The following is a 17,208-nucleotide window of genomic DNA, read 5'->3' as shown; positions in this document are numbered from 1 at the left end:
GATATCAAATGATACAATTACAGAGTTATAGGTAATATGAAAACATAATTACATCAAACTTTTATGTTATGAAAGAAAATGAAGTCAGTTTTTATTCAGTCAATGAGAAAATTCCGTGCATTTCTGTACTAGTATTTTTTTACTATGCGGGTGATACTGTTATCGCAGAAATTTGCAAGAATATTTAGAAATCGTTCATTAGTTTTAAATTTTTTTTAAATAGTTGTTCTCCGAGTATAGTTCGTACAGTTTGTTTCGGGCATTCTGAATTTTTTTTTATTCCTTCAGTAAATTTCCAAATTTTATCGTCAAATGATCCAATAACTGAGATGAACTACATGGAGAACTTGGATAGTAATGAAAATTTAATGCGGTTCCGAAATATCATAGACAGTCATTATCTTTTCACTTTCACAACCAATTTGAACTCAATATTGACCCATGATATAAGGATTCCAGTGATTAGGTAGATTAATATATAATTCTCTCATGGTTTCTTCTTTGCAAATTTCATTAATTCACAAACGTTTTCCCTAGTTATCAAGAATTTAAAAAGCAGGAATATTCTACAGCGTAGTATTTCCAACAAAATGCTAAAGAACCTATTATAGTCTAAAATAAGAACTTCAAGGTTATTTTTCGCCATCCGACTTGCCTTGTAACCATGGGAACTACAGCTGCAGCAGACGATTTGATGCCATTTTATAAGTTTTATTTCTGTTTACAGTATTTTGCTTCATAAAAAGCGCGAATGAAAGCTGACTAAAACTACAGTTTCAAAAGAGCGGTTTAGGGGATAAGTGCTATCCGGTGATGACACATATTACGACTGAAAATGGGAGGACAGGCAACGTTACTGAAACGCCTGTTTTAAAGACTACAGGAAGTCAAGTAATAAAGTAACAAGCATTTAAATCTTGGCTAATTAGTCTTACTTTCAGTCTCTTTTGCCCGATAGACTGCGCTGCCACTGTTCAGCTCATTTTAAAGATTCATTTGACAAGTGGCCCAGCAAAGAATATTTTTGCTGTATGAAGAAGAGCGATTTGATTGTTTGACTTCCTGGGCATCAATTGAGTTTTCTATGAAATCAACGTCAACTTAAAATTAATATTTTCCCGATTTTATGTATAACACCGTATCTTTGAGTACTGTGTCTTGTGTGCTGTAATTTTATATTTTTTCTGCTTTTTATTTACATAATTTTTGACTAAATGCAATTTTTGAAGTTCCCTATTAAACACATATGGGCATAACATTTTTTTTATTGTGCTAGTCTTTTTATTGTACAGGCCTTAATTTTCATTAAAATGAGTTCAGATCTAGTCCTGTCGTCGCACTATACCAGGACGTGATAATTAATCGTAGCATGTTTGTAAATATTTATGCATGTATGTAAATATTTCTATTGATAAGAACTGCTCCTAAAAGACACCGAAACTTCTTCCGTCATATTCGAAGATAGTAAATTCTTTGAAAATTTTACAACTTCAATGATTTTTATCCTTTCTTTTCCTATTTTAAAGCACGTTATAGATATTGTCTCAATGAGAGTTAGATATGTCCGATTGTTTACCTTTGAGAAGTTGATAACCGTCTGATAAGTCATCATACGAAGAGCATTTGCTTAATCCGCCCCGCTTGTGATGATGTGAATAATGATTGCTTGAAGGTAAGGTAATGATCATTGGGCCATATACCTCATGAAGCGACTGAAAATGAGAAGTACTTTCCTCTCTGCTGGAATGTGGACTTTGTACTTTTTACTCTGTATTAGTTCAGCATATTCTCAAGGTAAGATGCATGAAAATTCTTTGCGATGTAGCAACGAATAAAATTTAGGATTCATCAAAAATTGTTTTAAACTCGACAAATATTTCAATATGGTTATTTCGTATACAGAATAACTTCCAGAAAAATTATTTCGCGTGAATTATGAGGGTAAATGTACGAAGTATTGTTATAGCGACAGGAAATTTAATTAAGGACAAATAATTCTTTTTTAATTCATAACTGCATTGAAACAACATATTCGTTAATTATTTTGTACCTGAATTTTATTCAAAAGTATTTTTTAAAATTAAATTTATCCTAATATCATAGGCTTAGAAGGTATAAAGCTTTCATGTACTGTATGATGACTGAAACATTTTAAAACTTATTGTAAAGAAATAAGTTAAACTTATTAAAACTTATTAACTAAACTTATTGTAAAGAACTTAACTTAAACTACTTAACTTAAAACTTATTGTAAAGAACTTAAACTTATTGTAAAGAAATAAGTTTTAATCCTTTTAAAAGGCATTTATTAATAAGTTAAATGTTTGTTTTTTGCTCTCCAAAGAAATATTCGGATTTATCAATGGTTATTCACGTTTCAATGAAGTAAACTACGCTTGTTCATTTCTGTGCATAAGGTTTAATTTTTCTTTTTATTTAAAAAATATAAAAAATTGTAGTTGAATTTTTTACAGAAGTTATTAAATCAATCCAGGTGAATGCCTGCAATATGTAAACTGTTTTTATCCTGTAAAATAACGAAAAATCGGTTGCATACTATGCGTAAGTATATTAAAAAAAAAAAAAAAAAAAAAGATATGTGAATTTAATTTTAAAATAACATTTTTAATTTTATGATATAAGCAAATAAAAATATTTATTTATTTATTTTTATTTTTATTTTTATTTATTTATTTTTATTTTTATTTTTATTTATTTATTTATTTTTCTTTTCTTTTATTTATTTATTTATTTATTTTTTTATTTTCCGCAAGTTTTATATTTTGTTTCAGGGAAGTACAAATATTTTACTTTTTAAAATTATTTAATGTTCGATGAAATGAAATATGATAAAAGAAAAATTAAAGTTTCCCTTGCAACAAAACATACAGTAAATTACATTAAAACGTATAGTCGAAGTCTCAGTCTCAGGACCATCAATGTGACGAATAAAACTGAAGAATAAACGAAAAATACCACAACTAGATGCAAGCAATCGATAATGATGATCCATTGTTAATATACTGAATTGTATATAAATACTGATAAAACTTAAAAACTGGTCACAGGAATTGGTGATTAGTAATCAGTTTCAGTAAATCGATTAATAATTGAGTTACAATGTATTTGCAAGTGTAAATAATTTAATTACACTATAATTACAATTAAACTGTAATTGAATTACTTACATTTATAATTACAATGTCACTGCAACTACAATTGCAATATAATTGGAATGCAATTACAGTATTATTTATTGTAAGTCGATAGCCTTCAATTATAATGTAATTATAATTACTAATTACAGCATTAACTCAGTTACATCGTAACAGCAATCATAAATCATACAGTTACATCATAACTGTAATTGCAATTAATTCAATTACAATGTAATTAAATGAATAGCGATGAAACTGTGCAATTTATAATTACAATTACATTATAATTAAAAGTACAATATAGTTATTATTATACTGCATATACGTAAATTAGAATTACAGTGTAATTATTATTTATTTTACTAGTACTTGTGGTTTATTACACCTTAAAGAAGATAATTTTTTTTTACTTGCGATACAAAATATTGTCATTGGAAAAGAAAATTTTGTAGACATAATAATTCTTCGGAAATCAGAGATATGAACGGAAATAATATAGAAAAGCTGTAGGCAAGAGCTGCTACTAAATGATCTTCCATGTGTCTTCACTGGTTGCAGTTTCTCGGAATGTTGTCATTCGGCAAAACAAAATCTTAAATACATCTTCCATGCGCCCTCACGCACCACGCACAGCAAATTCTTGGAATACTCCCATTTAATTGTTTAAATATTAACTTCACAGTAGATTAATAAAACGTTTATAGTATTATTTAGAAGTTCAAAGCTTAAGTTGGCAGATTGCCCAAAACATATATTACGTCACATAACGCTCTGAGAGGCGAATATAAGCTAAATAAAGAAAAAGAAATCACATTAATCATTGCATCTTTGGACGTTTGGAGGTATGAAATAACGTTGATAAAGGATATAAAAATAACACTCAATTTTTAATTTATCTTTAAATCTTTACTGTTATTGACTCAACAAAGATGATGGTCAGTCAGTGTAGTTGTTTTGTGACTTCGTTAATTTTGCACACAAATGTTTGGAGCTTTTTATTTATTGAGTTTACTCTAATGAAAATGTTATTTATTGGAAATCTCGCTCAACGATGGCTATACAAAATGTTACATTTCATTACTTATACACCCTCTACTCCACCTAGCAGAAGCTGTTTTGTACAGTTAGCTATTTTCTGTTAAAAAAAAACTTTATAATCGTATGTATACAGCTGGGATCAATATTTAAGAAAATAATCCAGGAGAGACTTTTTCAATACACATTTTATTATACAGAAAACAAGTTTAAATAAATTTTTTCGCTTTCCAAATTTTGTAGACGTTAAACGAAATTCTTGAATGAGTTGAAAATAGATATTCAGTTTGTTTTCAAGGATATCGACTTCCACAAAAGAAATCTCTGGAAAATATTTTTAGAAATATTGTTTCAATTTATGCTACATTTTATGAGAACAGGTATCGATGTAGTCAATCTACGATATTTCGATGAAGCATCGATGATGTTTCTGTTCTAAGGAATGGAAGTTATGATATAACTAGGAATTTTCAGCAACTTTATTCACTTAAGCACTGGATGTTATACTATTAATAGCGTGTAAATTAATGAACTGAACTAGAACGCACAAAACGTTTTCATTTTAATCTGTTCTGCAATTAATTTTACTCTAGCGTTTCACTGACATTCAATTGCACCAGTGAATAGTTTGTAACGGAATGAATCGATGAAAAAAAGCTGATTATATTTTGTGGTATCATGAAACTAAATCGCCCATCAGCGGTGGTTTAAGAGCTTGTATGGACACCATCCTCCAGATGTTAAGAGCATAAGGAATTGGTAAGAAAAGTTAAATAGTTGACTTTTCCCAAACTATAGAGAAAAGCCAAACTATAGAACACACTGAAATTTAGTTATACAGTATTGTTCTTAAAAAAAAAAAAAGAAAAAAAAAAAAAAAAAAAAAACTGCCTCTGAATTGCTGCAGTTAGTGTTTCAAAAATATGTGTGCCTAACTGTATGTTTTCGCGAAGTATATTGTTTTGTAATGAGGGAAAAAGTTTTGCTTACCCTGTATTATTTACAAACAGAGCTCACATATTCAATTTTTTTTTTTTTTTGTAAATTATTGAACAATTTATATTTGTGGGCTAAGTTGATCATGGTACATTAATTATTATTTCTTAATTAGTTAATGATTTAGCCAGACGGAGTAAAATTTTTTCTAAAAAATTATTATATTAAAAAACTTTCTTTCCTTATTGAATTTTTTAACAATTTTTTGCAAATTTTCATTTTGATATTTAAAAATATTTAAATGGTTTTAATATATTTAATTAGTTTTTGTTCTTTTATTACATACTGTATTTAGTGTTTAATTGCATAACATATTATTAAAATGTAACGAGTGATTGAGGTATGCCTATGAATTAATATATATCCTTTTTATATTTAAAATAAAAATTTAAATATTCTGTTTTGTGTCACTGTAAAATCTCATGCATCGCGTTAAACATAGTGCCATTTTTTAATAAAATAATTTGTGCAGTTCATATTTAATATGCATTCAAAGTAAAATAAATTGTATAGTTGATATTTAATGTGATAAAATGATTTGTATAATGGATATTTAATGTACATTCAAAGTAGTAAGTTTTGACTTTTGTAACTGCTTCAAATGAAATATCGAGTATATTTTGTGATCGCTTTTATCATTACAATCGAAAAGTAGTTAATGTTGTTTATATTTCGTTATTTAAATTAATTAATTATTTTATAATTAATTTAGTTAGTTCATTAGTTGTTATTAGTTACTTATTAATTAGTTAGTAATTTAGTTAATTAATTAGTTCATTAGTTGTATAATTACCCGTAAATGTATATATTTTAATTACAAGAATTTTTCATGTTTTAAGCGAAGATGAATTGGTTTCCCTCGTCGGTCAGAAAAATCTTATTCCCCATGGCATACGCATATGTATTTAGGGTCATTTTTATGAAATATAATAATCTGCTATCTAGAATGAATTAAAAAAAGTAATATGTCAGGAAAACGTTTACCTGTCGGGCAAACACACCCGTCTGGGAAACGAGTTGTCGGACAAACGTAGTCGGGCAAGTGGCATCAAGCAGTGGATTTCTCAGGTAATTGAGTGCTGGGCAAATGCTTTGATGCGCACTAAATTACTTAACCCACAATTCTCCTTGCCCTTAAATGAATATTTTTTTTTTTTTGGAAATGTCAGGCAAGAAAGTGCCATTAAACCGTTTCTAACTGTTTTTAATACCCTAAAGCCGAAAATGGAGAGAAAAGGATTAAAAAGTCTATGAATTTGTGCAGTTTTGAAATAAAGTTAGAAGTGGGTAATTAAGAAATAAAATTTTAACGTTATGATAAAAATTGTCAAAAAAAGCATATTAAAAATTTTCTAAAGCTTTGATGACTTACTTAGCAGCACAAGAGAGCATATACGACTCTCTTAATATCTAATCACGTTTGATCAAAAAAATCTAAATTATAATTTCTCATAGGTGATCCACCGAAGCCAACGTTTCCTGATGTATTTGAAACAGAAGTTCAAGCGATTTTTCAAACAGAGCTCGAGGAAATAGATGCAGCTGTGTATTACGACAGAACTAACAACAGAGCTGCCTTATTTTACACTTATCAGGACGTGTTTACTAAAAGCATCTATAACTTCAACGATGATGAAGTGATTTATATTGCAGGTAAGTTTGAGATCTGTAAAAGTTTCCTGAGCGTGTTTTTAAATGGTAATATTTTTCATTATTTAATTTTTATCCTCGCGTTATACACCATTTTAGCTATTTTGTACTGCTAAAAGGCTGTCCCTTGTTTTAATTTTATTAAATTTATTTTAGTGCACAATTCGTTAACGGATGCTAAAAATTGCTGTGAATTTTGTCCTTTAAAATTCTTTAATGAAAATTTTCATTTCGATTAAATTAATTTATGATTTATTTAATTAAATGCGGTTCTTCTTCCTTGTAAGAGGTAAAGGAAGTATTGTAATCGCGAAAAATTTCGAATATATATTTAACGAAAATATCCATTTGACCGCTCTAGAATTTATTTGAACGATGTTCAGGCTTGGCATCTGCACGTACGGAGGGAATAAATGTCTCCTTTTTCCAAAAACGGATTGTAAAATGGATTTAAAATGAATTCAGAAGAGGTTTTTTTTTTTTTTTTTTTTTTTTTTTTTTTTTTTTTTACTCAATTTTATTTCGTGTTTAATTTTAAAATTTCGCTACTTTTGTAAACAGTTTAGTAACTCTTTTGAGTTAAAAAATCAAAGATAGAAACAGTATATGAAATTAAATAGCTTTTAAATAAACAGAAATGGGTTGTATAAGAAAACTGTTTTGTAATTTAAATGTCCTGCAATTTATGTGCGCAAGGGTGTCGATCTAATCAATTAGTTTTAGTTTTCTTTCCTTTCCCTCCTGTTTTCAGTTTCTTGCCGGAATGTAAATTTGCAATGACATAAATGGAAATTTAAACGTGTTTTAGAAGCAGTATTTAAGCTGCATGTCAAGTGTTCAAAAAGGGTAGTAGCGGGTTTAATTCCGATATTTATGCTGAGAGTTTGAAATTAGCTCTATAGTTTGGTATTCGACACCTTTGAGTTTATACATACTACTTAATTTACTAGTGATTTGTTACATTCTCATTTTATGTTAATTTACGTAGCTACAAGGGGTGGTGAATTGTGAGGACCAAGCGAGTGCATCTTTTCATTTTTAGTTAAAATAAAATGTTATTTAAAACTTTCGTTTGCAGTACTTACACTCCAAAGACATTTACATATAAGTAAAGAATTTTCTTTGTAAAAACTTATATTGCTGCAAAATCTTTACAGCAGGTCAACAAAAAGATACGCAATACGAGTTGATAATTTCAGACTTTTCTAAATTCATCTTATCATGTTCAGTTTTCTTAATAAGATGGCTTGAAAAACGTTTGATTTGTCTTTTTATTATTAACGTTTTGTGTGTTAGCTTTATTTATTAAATATCGTGTTCTTCGCATTTACGCCTCCTAAAATTCAATTCGACGGCAAAATCACAAAAGTTAAAAATAGTATCTCTTTAGAAGTTCCTGTAATCAGTCTCGTAAGTGCAGAGATAAAAATGTTTTACTCCATACAGTGTTGCCACTGCTCGCTTTCAAATCGTTGAGTTTGTTAGTAAAAAAAAAAAAAAATCATTAACATTTTACGAAATATACAAGTACAAAATTCAAAATTCGGGCTTCCAAGTGCACATTTTCGGGTGGAGGACTACGTTATTCAAAATATGACCAATCCAGGTACCGTTGTTTTTCCAGAGTACGAGGAATATACATGCACGCATGCAGATTTTTCATTATTTAATTTATTTAAAAACAACTACAGGGTGATAATATTTGGTGGCAACAATCTTAAAAGTGATTCGCCTTTACAGTGGACGCTGCAAAATCCCATTCGTTTCTTTTTGGTCTTGTAGAGACATTAGGTATTTTTTGGAAGCAGGCAAGATGAAAAATGAGCAACTGCCTTCGCCGACAATCGAACCACGGGCCTCTGGAATACTGGCCCAGCGTGCAGAACCACTACACCATGAAGGCACGTTAGGAAGGCGGGAAAAATTCCTTATATACTCACCCTTTTAAAGGGCGACTGGGGTTTTGAGGGGACCCAATCTCCAAATCCTGGGTGTGGAGAATCCAGCACCCTTTTTATTTCGGGCGCCACTGTAGAGACATTAGGTATTTTTTGGAAGCAGGCAAGACGCAAAATAGCAACTGCCTTTGCCGGGAATCAAACCACAGACCTCTGGAATACCGTCCCAGCGTGCAGAACCACTACACCACGAAGGCACCCTAGGAAAGTGTTAGAAATATCTTATATACTCTCCTTTTTAAAGGGCGACTGGGGTTTTCAGGGGACGCAATCACCAAATCATGTGTGTGGCGAATCTTCATCCAACACCCTTTTTCTAGTTCGGGCGCCACTTTAGAGACATTAGGATTTTTTGAAGCAGGAAAAATGAAAAATGAGAAACTGCCTTCGCCGGGTATCGAACCACCAACCTCTGGAATACCGGCCCAGCGTGCAGAACCACTACACCACGAAGGCACGTTAGGAAGGCGGGAGAAATACCTTATAGGCTAAAAATATTTATTGATGGTTCAGGGCTTGTAGTTTATAATTAAAGAGAATAATAAAACTACGTGTCGCTGCATGCTGCCTTATAATAGCATAATAGCTCGATATTTAATAATTCAACATATGAAGGACTAGGAAACATGTTCCTGAACTAATCCATCTTTTTACGTAACTACGAGTGAAGCAGTATAGAGCACACTAGCAAGAAGAAATAGTATGATCGTGTTCCGAGTCCAGGTAATCAAACTCTCTCTATAAATTTAGATTCTCAGTCGTTATTTGAATTTACTTAATTTATAGGTTTAAGTAGGATGAAAGGTATAGGGTAAAAGGATATAGGTAAACTTTTACAGTAGGGTGCCCCTTGATATTTTTGGAGAATTTTTTGATGCCAAGAAGTAATTTTTCCAAGATAGCTGTCCGAAAACATATGTTACAAAAACAAGAAAAGTACTCATCTGTGTGTTCATACAAAAACAAAAAAAGTACTCACCTGTGTGTTCATAGCTATGTCTTATGGTCAGCATTGTATAACTGGAGCACATACAATTCTTTAATACAACTTGTATGGTCCCGAGACGGATTCTGTTCCTCCTGATCATAGTACCCAAGACGCCACGAAAACTCCACCAAATAAGAATCAGAAATTTCATCTGCCACTAAATCTGGCTGCCCATGCCATCAGTAGATTTGGTATGAGTATCAATTTCGGAGTTTTTATGCGTCAAAGAATGATTTTCTAACAAATGTTGAAACCTTGATTACCAAGGGGATCACAGGCTTTCCAACATTTGAGATAATAGTGGTTCTAAGCAAGATCTTCCGAGATATCACCTCCAACAAAGTGTCTTTCGCGGGATCATCCAAAACGGAAAAAAAAGTGATGAACAGAACTGAGTACTTATCTTACCTGACATACTTCTTTGTGACGTGATACACCTTCTACAATTCACTTAAAGTTCAATAACAGAGTCGATTTTGGGTTACCAGAAATTGCTACTAGAGCCGATATTTTGCCCCAATCTCGGGACCCTCTTTCTACACGAAATTTATAATTTTTTGATGTAATAGATGAAATATAAAAATGCAGGAAAGTTTCAAACTAAGAAAAGACGAGTTAATTGAATACAACTTCAAAGGAAAACAAGAGGAGAAAGATCAGTACTACTAACCACAGAAGCTGCTGGAAAAATTTCCAAGAAATCAATTGGACAGTTGTTGGAAAAAAACGAGGTTTCTTATGGTTCTTCACGAAAAACTGTTAAAAAAGTATGTATTTACGAAGTACAAGCACTGATGAACTTCTTCCACTGGACTAAGATTAGCAGACACAGTTCAGCTTCTGGTTTAATGGTTTCATAAGAAAAATTTCCATGCTGAACTCCACAGTCAGACAAACGTTGGCTGACTGAGAGTAGCTTTATTAATTCATAAAGCACATAAATTACTCTGCGAAAGAAATCATTGTATCTGCATAATCTCACTTGTGTTATGTACTTTAAAAAAAATTATTATGTGCTCCGCCTTTTGGCAGTATACGGAAAGGGAGGAGCATCTTGTGAAGGTCTTTTAAGATAAATTTGCTCGTATCCATGTCACACATGAGGAAAACCACTGAAAGGCCCACATAACCAGCCTGTTCCACGGCACTCCGGCACCGTACCGAACTACCAGTGTCCAGGGGCTTTTATTGCTCAGCCGCTGGTGGCTCTTGTTGTGTATTTTTAAGATGATAAACTGTGATTACAATTTCTTTTAAAGCAAGTTGATGGCACAGATATATCAATATATAATCTAACAGTTCTCTGCATGATGAAACGCATAATGAGAGAGAAGAAGCATATACAAATATCCTGGCGATATAGGATAGTGAATTAAATCGTATAGCCAGTTCAAAGAAGCAAGAACTTGTATTCATTATTTATGCGTTTACTTTGGTAACCGGATAATTAATTATACACGATTCTTATCACCCCAAAGTCATGTTTTTTAGAAATACTTAGAGAAGAAAGTGAATCTGGATATTCCCAAAAACTTTGGAAGATTTCAAATGGAACATCATTGGCTGCCTTGTAGAGTTCCCCACTTGTAAATGAGAGAAGCGTGAAGAATCTTAAGAATTGATAAGCGAATAATTACTTGAGTTCGTGTGACAAGAAGCAACAAGATGGAAGGGTAAATAACCCTTTATTATTCAAATAAGATTTAACAGAACTCCGTCTTGGAGTGTACAATAAAAGCCTACATTTGGGCTTGAACTTAAGAGGCTAAGACGAAAGCTAAACCTAATCTAAACTAAAGAGATATAGCCGAAGCTATCAAAGTTTTAATGGAGTTGGCCTATTAAACATGAGATGACTGCGAAGCTATCATGGTCCCGAGTATGGCCGAGCGTAATAACAGCTTTGAGAGAAGAGTAGCCAAAAAGGCGGATGCGCGCTAATCAGAAACTCTGATTCTCTCTAACTCAGCAAGTAGAACTTCGTGGTTAAATACCGGTCCTCCTCATTATGTATTCAGACGTGATTCTAAAACTACGTTCTGCCTGGAAGTAGTAAGTTGAAGTTAAGAATTTGACAGGAAAGAAGCTTAACTCAAAATTTAATTGTTAATAAAATTAACATAATCCTTGCAGCCTTACAAAAATCATATTATTTGTAATGAAAACTCCATTTTTAATATATGCTGTCTTATACGCTTGTAGTTCATAAAGAGAGAGAGCAAACTTCCTTTGTAAGATTAGGACACACATGTTTGCGTTTTAATTTTTTTTTTTTTTTTCAGATTAATTGAATTGCACCTTACCCATATTTTTGGTTTTCATTGAAATTGTTTATTTTACAGGAAATGAATGTTCTGTATCAAAAATACCTACTGAGGAGGAGACTTCGTTTTTCCCTTATACAATAGATAAAAACAATAAAAAGATACTTGAGAAACCTGAGAAGGCCCTTTTCTTTGATAATTCGGTAACATTTTTAGTTATTATAAAATTTTATTTTTTCAAACTTTGAAAAAGTTTTGAAGTGCATTTTGTTTCTTTAATTACACTTTCAAATAAAAGTTTAACATATTTGCTTTTGTAGACGTTTGACAGACAGGAACTTTTTGTTTTCCCTTCATATATATACACAACAAAATTGGACTTTCCGCAGTTTGGGAGAAATAACTGCGAAGTGGTTCACGTTTTTTCAAGTAAGATAAATTATCTTATTTGCTTTATTTAATAAGCGATGATAAGCCTTTAATGTAACATCTAAATTTTTTGAAATTTAAAATTCTATTTACAACAAAACTCCGGTGCATTTTGGAATTTATAATTATCAAGTATACTGGAGAATTGGCTAAAACCACATAATGCCACAAAAATATTTTTGTCGCATTATTGAATGTATTTAGAATGAAAATAAAATTGCATACAGCAGTTTTACAAACATAATTTAACTAGTCAAACTTAATAAAGCAATTTATTCATAATTTAATTACATTTAATCAGCTTTTGCTTTAAAGTTATTAATAATGCCAGTGCGTGAAGTCTTTCCAAGCAAAATTCGAATGCCCACTTGCTTCATAGATTCCGCTGTTTATAAAAATTGCATAATTTTATTAAACTGAACTTGAAAGGTCTTTAAAATATTAGGATAAGAATAATTATAAGGTAGGGGTATAGTAGGAGCACTTCAAAAGCAATGTGGAATGAAAAAATATTGTCGAAAGGTTAACTTTTCCATGAAAACATTTTGGTGAAAAAGTTTGATGAAGTTTCATCAGAAGTTTGATGAAGAAATAAAGATTAATAAGCATCTGTAAGGGAGAGTTAATCTTTACGCTGCAATCAGAGTTTAATAATGTTGCATAAATGTTAAATACTTTAAAGAATAATTTTTCATTCAAATCCCTGCGCTGCTTCCTGTATGTTAAAGTAAGACATTCGAAATTAGGTAAGACAGTCCCAGATTTCCAGGGTAGTGTCTCTCTTTATAATACGTCCCAGATTTTATAAATACTTGATATGAAATTTTCCAATACTGATTCATGTAGCCATGGAAAGTTATTAAAAAATAAAAATGCTTTTAATATTCAAATAACTCTGAGATCTAAATATACTTTCTGAATACTCGTGCTGTCTATAAAAAGAAAAAGGTTTGCAAAAATGTTTTGGGAAAGAATTTTTGAGTTCCTGTTTCTAACGTCGTTTGGAATTAAATTATCTTCAGAGTTTGCAATGGATCACTTGAAAAGCAATGTGGAATGGAAAAGTATTGTCGAAAGGTTAACTTTTCCATGAAAACATTTTGGTGAAAAAAAGTCAAGTGATAAAATATTATTCATTTGAAAAACGTTTAGAAATATTTTGATATAGCTGAAAATTTAAACCATGATTTTAATCCATCATTTGCAGAGGTATTGGCCACTGATATCGATTGTTTGTTCCGGTTCAACTAACGAATTGGTTGCATAAAGTTTTGTTTAATCCTAATACCTTGTTTAAACTTTCCAAGTATGAATATGAATTAGCATACTTGGGAAGACTTCGTCAAACTTTCCAGGAAAAGTTGGCTCGTATTCACATTATATATACAGACATACTCTTGAGTTGCATAGTCCTAGAAAGATTTGTCAGACAATTAAATTCATTTAAATATGTACCATTACTGATTGAACTATTCTTACTGGAAACAAAGAAAGCAATATAACATATAGTCTGACCATAAAAAATAGATAACAATCGGGAGACTCTGAAATCTATGATAATTGCAAAATTTAACATTGCTGAACTATTCAAAAAGTATTTCTAGTCAATAAATTTATTTTTTAGGCTTGTAGAGACATTAGGTATTGTGAAAGCAGGAAAGATGAAAAATATGCAACGCCTTCGCCGGGAATCGAACCACGGACGTCTGGAATACACGCCCAGGGTGCGGACCACTACACCACGAAGACATGTCAAGAAGGAGGAAGAAGTACCTTATATACTCCCCCTTTTAGAGGGCGTCTGGTTTTTTTAGGGGACCCAATAGCCAAATCCTGGGTGCGGAGATTCATCCTCCACCACCCTTTTAGTTCGGCACCACTGTAGAGACATTAGGTATTTTGGAAGCAGGAAAATGAAAAATATGCGATGCCTTCGCCGGGAATCGAACTATGGACCTCTGGAATACGCACCTAGCATGCAGATTACTACACCACAAAGGCATGCCAAGAAGGCGGGAGATATACCTTAAAGGCTAATAAAATAGGGTCCGCGGCGCTTAGCCGACAGATATTCAGCTGACTCGGACATTTAGCGGAAAGAAATTTTAGCCGACAGAGGCATTTAGCAGACAGGACCCTTAACTGACGGAGCATTTAACCGACAGAACATTTAACTGCTGCGGCATTTAACCGACAGCACTATTAATAGACAACAAATTTAGCCGATATAATGGTTAGCTGACAACGCTTAGACAAAAACATCCGACAATGTTTTAATAAAATTTATTCATATTTAACAGATAAAAGACTCTTTTTCTGGGTACACAACGAGAAGGTTTATGGTTAAGTACACATTTTTGTCTTTATTTGATGTTAAAGAGACTATACATTTTAAAATTGGACAGAAAAGCAAATTTACCCTGGCGAAGATTTTGGAATCAGTTTCAAAAGCAGTCAGACATAGGAGCGAAACGATTTTATAAGGAACGAAATGAGTGGAATAAGGTGAAAACAAATGTAATCTACCAACGAAAATAATAATGAAACATGGAAATGCTAACACATTAAAATTTTGAAAGCGTGGAAAAATTTATGTCATTAAGTAAAGCATAAAATATTTATTAAAGTGAAAAGATTCAAAGAAATACAGTTTACTAAAAAAATTATATGGATACATTTTGTGTATCGAAAATCAAAATTCTGTTTGAGTGTCTAATTGTGATTAACTACTAAACATTTATTTCTCCTTCCAAACATATGATGCATATTCTCTGAAAAGAAATTTCAACGGTTTTTCAGTTTGGGTAATATATGTAACGCCACATTGACATGGTAGGTCAAAATTCAACAGAAATTAAAAGTAAAGATTGGGTCTAAGAAATGAACAACGAAATTTACTGATTATTATATGAAGTTGAAATCTTGAAGTTAAGTTTTAAAGTTGAGAATCAGGGAAATTTGTCTATTAATAGAAAGATTAAAGAGTATTGTGGCACTGTTGTTACAATTATTCTTAATGTCGAAATGTGCTTTTATGGTGGCAAAAAATGCTTTTTAATTGCTTATTATGTATTGTTATGCACCACACATTTTTGTTATTTTCGATGCGTTTTTTAACATAAATATCTTTTAAAACGTGTTTTAAAATTTTCTTATTGTATGTTAAATATTCGTGAGTACGCATTGCAAGCTCGGAATTTATCAAAATTAAATAATTCAAAATGATAAATCCTAAACTGCGTAAATGCATCCAAAACTATGTAATACATGTGCAAATGTAATGCAAATGTTTTTAATCAAGCAGGGTTTTAAGAAAAATGCTTTAATCAAGTTAAATTTATACAAAAATTTTAGTAAGAACAAATAAAATTATTAAATTTTTAAGGAACCTGTATTTTTTAAAATTGATATATTTTCAGTTTTTTAGAAGGCTGGTAACTGCAAAGTGGAGCTATTTATTTTTTAAAAAATTACTCTGTTTCAGTAGCAAAATGTAACGGATGCAGCAGCGGATGAAGTAAAAGCAGAACTCGTTTTCTGTAAAATACTCATAAATACGTAGCGTATTCGGAAACTAAGTACTGTTTCATTCTAGCTCCGTCGCAGCGCTGTGGTAGGCGTCCCGCGCATGCGCACTAGTCTTTATTGTTCACTGACTTTCAATTGTCGCCATTTTGGTTGCTCTATGTTGTGTTTTCAGTTTGCTGTGCATATTCAAAATGTTTAAGACAATTAGTTCTCCCGCTGACTGTGAGATTCGTGCCGTGATTAAATTTTTGAACGCGAGGAATGTTAAACCGGCCGAAATTTATCGTCAAGTGACAGAAGTTTACGGTGAATACGCGATTAAGTGATGGAATGGTAAGAAAGTGTTTAAGAATGTTTAATGCAGGTCGAACAAATTTCCACGCCGAGGCTCGGAGTGGTCGGCCTTCTGTTGTCACCGATGATTTGGTAAGGAAAGTTGATGAAGCAATTCATGAGAACAGACGCTTCACAATGACAACTCTTTCAGAGGCATTTCCACAAATTTCACGTACTGTTTTGTTCGAAATTGTGTCTGACCGCTTGAATTATCGAAAACTGTGTTCCCGATGGGTTCCAAAAATGCTCACTGATGTTCACAAAACAAAGCGACTTGGTAGTGCCCTGACATTTCTTACGTGGTACAGTGATGAGGGAGAAAACTTTTTAAACCAAATTGTGACAGGTTATGAAACTTGCGTGTGTCATTTCACAGCAGAATCCAAACAACAATCGATGGAGTGCAGACACACTCATTCTCCGTAAAAACAAAAGTTCAAAGTGACAATGTCATCACAAAAAATCATGTGCACTGTCTTCTGGGATAGGAAAGGCGTTTTGCTTACTGAATTTCTTCCCAGAAGTGAAACCATCAATGCGGCACGATATTGTGAGACTTTAACAAAACTAAGGCGTGCCATTCCAAACATTCCTGCACATGAAGCGCGAGCTTGGTGGCAAGCGCTTTAGATCTGATGATGACACGAAAAATGCTGTAGAGTCGTGGTTATCGAAACTGGCAGGAAGTTTCTTTGACGATGGTATACAAAAACTGGTCACCCGCTATGACAAATGTTTGATCATTGGCGGAAACTATGTTGAAAAATAGTTTAAGACATGCATTTTCATGTAAAAATAAAATTGGATTCGAAAAAATTGTTTTACTATTTTTTTTTTTTTTTCAAAACGGTACTTAGTTTCCGAAT

General features: G+C 31.9%; 1 protein-coding gene across 1 annotated transcript in view; it reads left to right on the top strand.

The window, feature by feature from the left end:
- Positions 1 to 1,633: 1,633 nt before the first annotated feature.
- The window catches only part of LOC118190223 (uncharacterized), a 75,181-nt gene continuing 59,606 nt past the window's right edge, over positions 1,634 to 17,208 (top strand). Inside the window, exons 1-4 of the mRNA XM_035360899.2 lie at positions 1,634 to 1,794; positions 6,645 to 6,842; positions 12,128 to 12,252; positions 12,370 to 12,478. Coding sequence (XP_035216790.2) covers positions 1,704 to 1,794; positions 6,645 to 6,842; positions 12,128 to 12,252; positions 12,370 to 12,478 — 523 coding nt within the window. The 5' untranslated portion in view covers positions 1,634 to 1,703. The remainder of the gene's footprint in view (positions 1,795 to 6,644; positions 6,843 to 12,127; positions 12,253 to 12,369; positions 12,479 to 17,208) is intronic.

Source organism: Stegodyphus dumicola, chromosome 8 (assembly GCF_044657685.1).
Source record: "Stegodyphus dumicola isolate Sdum_Otavi_A_Nest chromosome 8, ASM4465768v1".
Lineage (NCBI taxonomy): Eukaryota > Metazoa > Arthropoda > Arachnida > Araneae > Eresidae > Stegodyphus > Stegodyphus dumicola.
The sequence above is the reverse complement of the archived record's forward strand: the minus strand, read 5'-3'. Positions and strand labels throughout refer to the sequence as shown.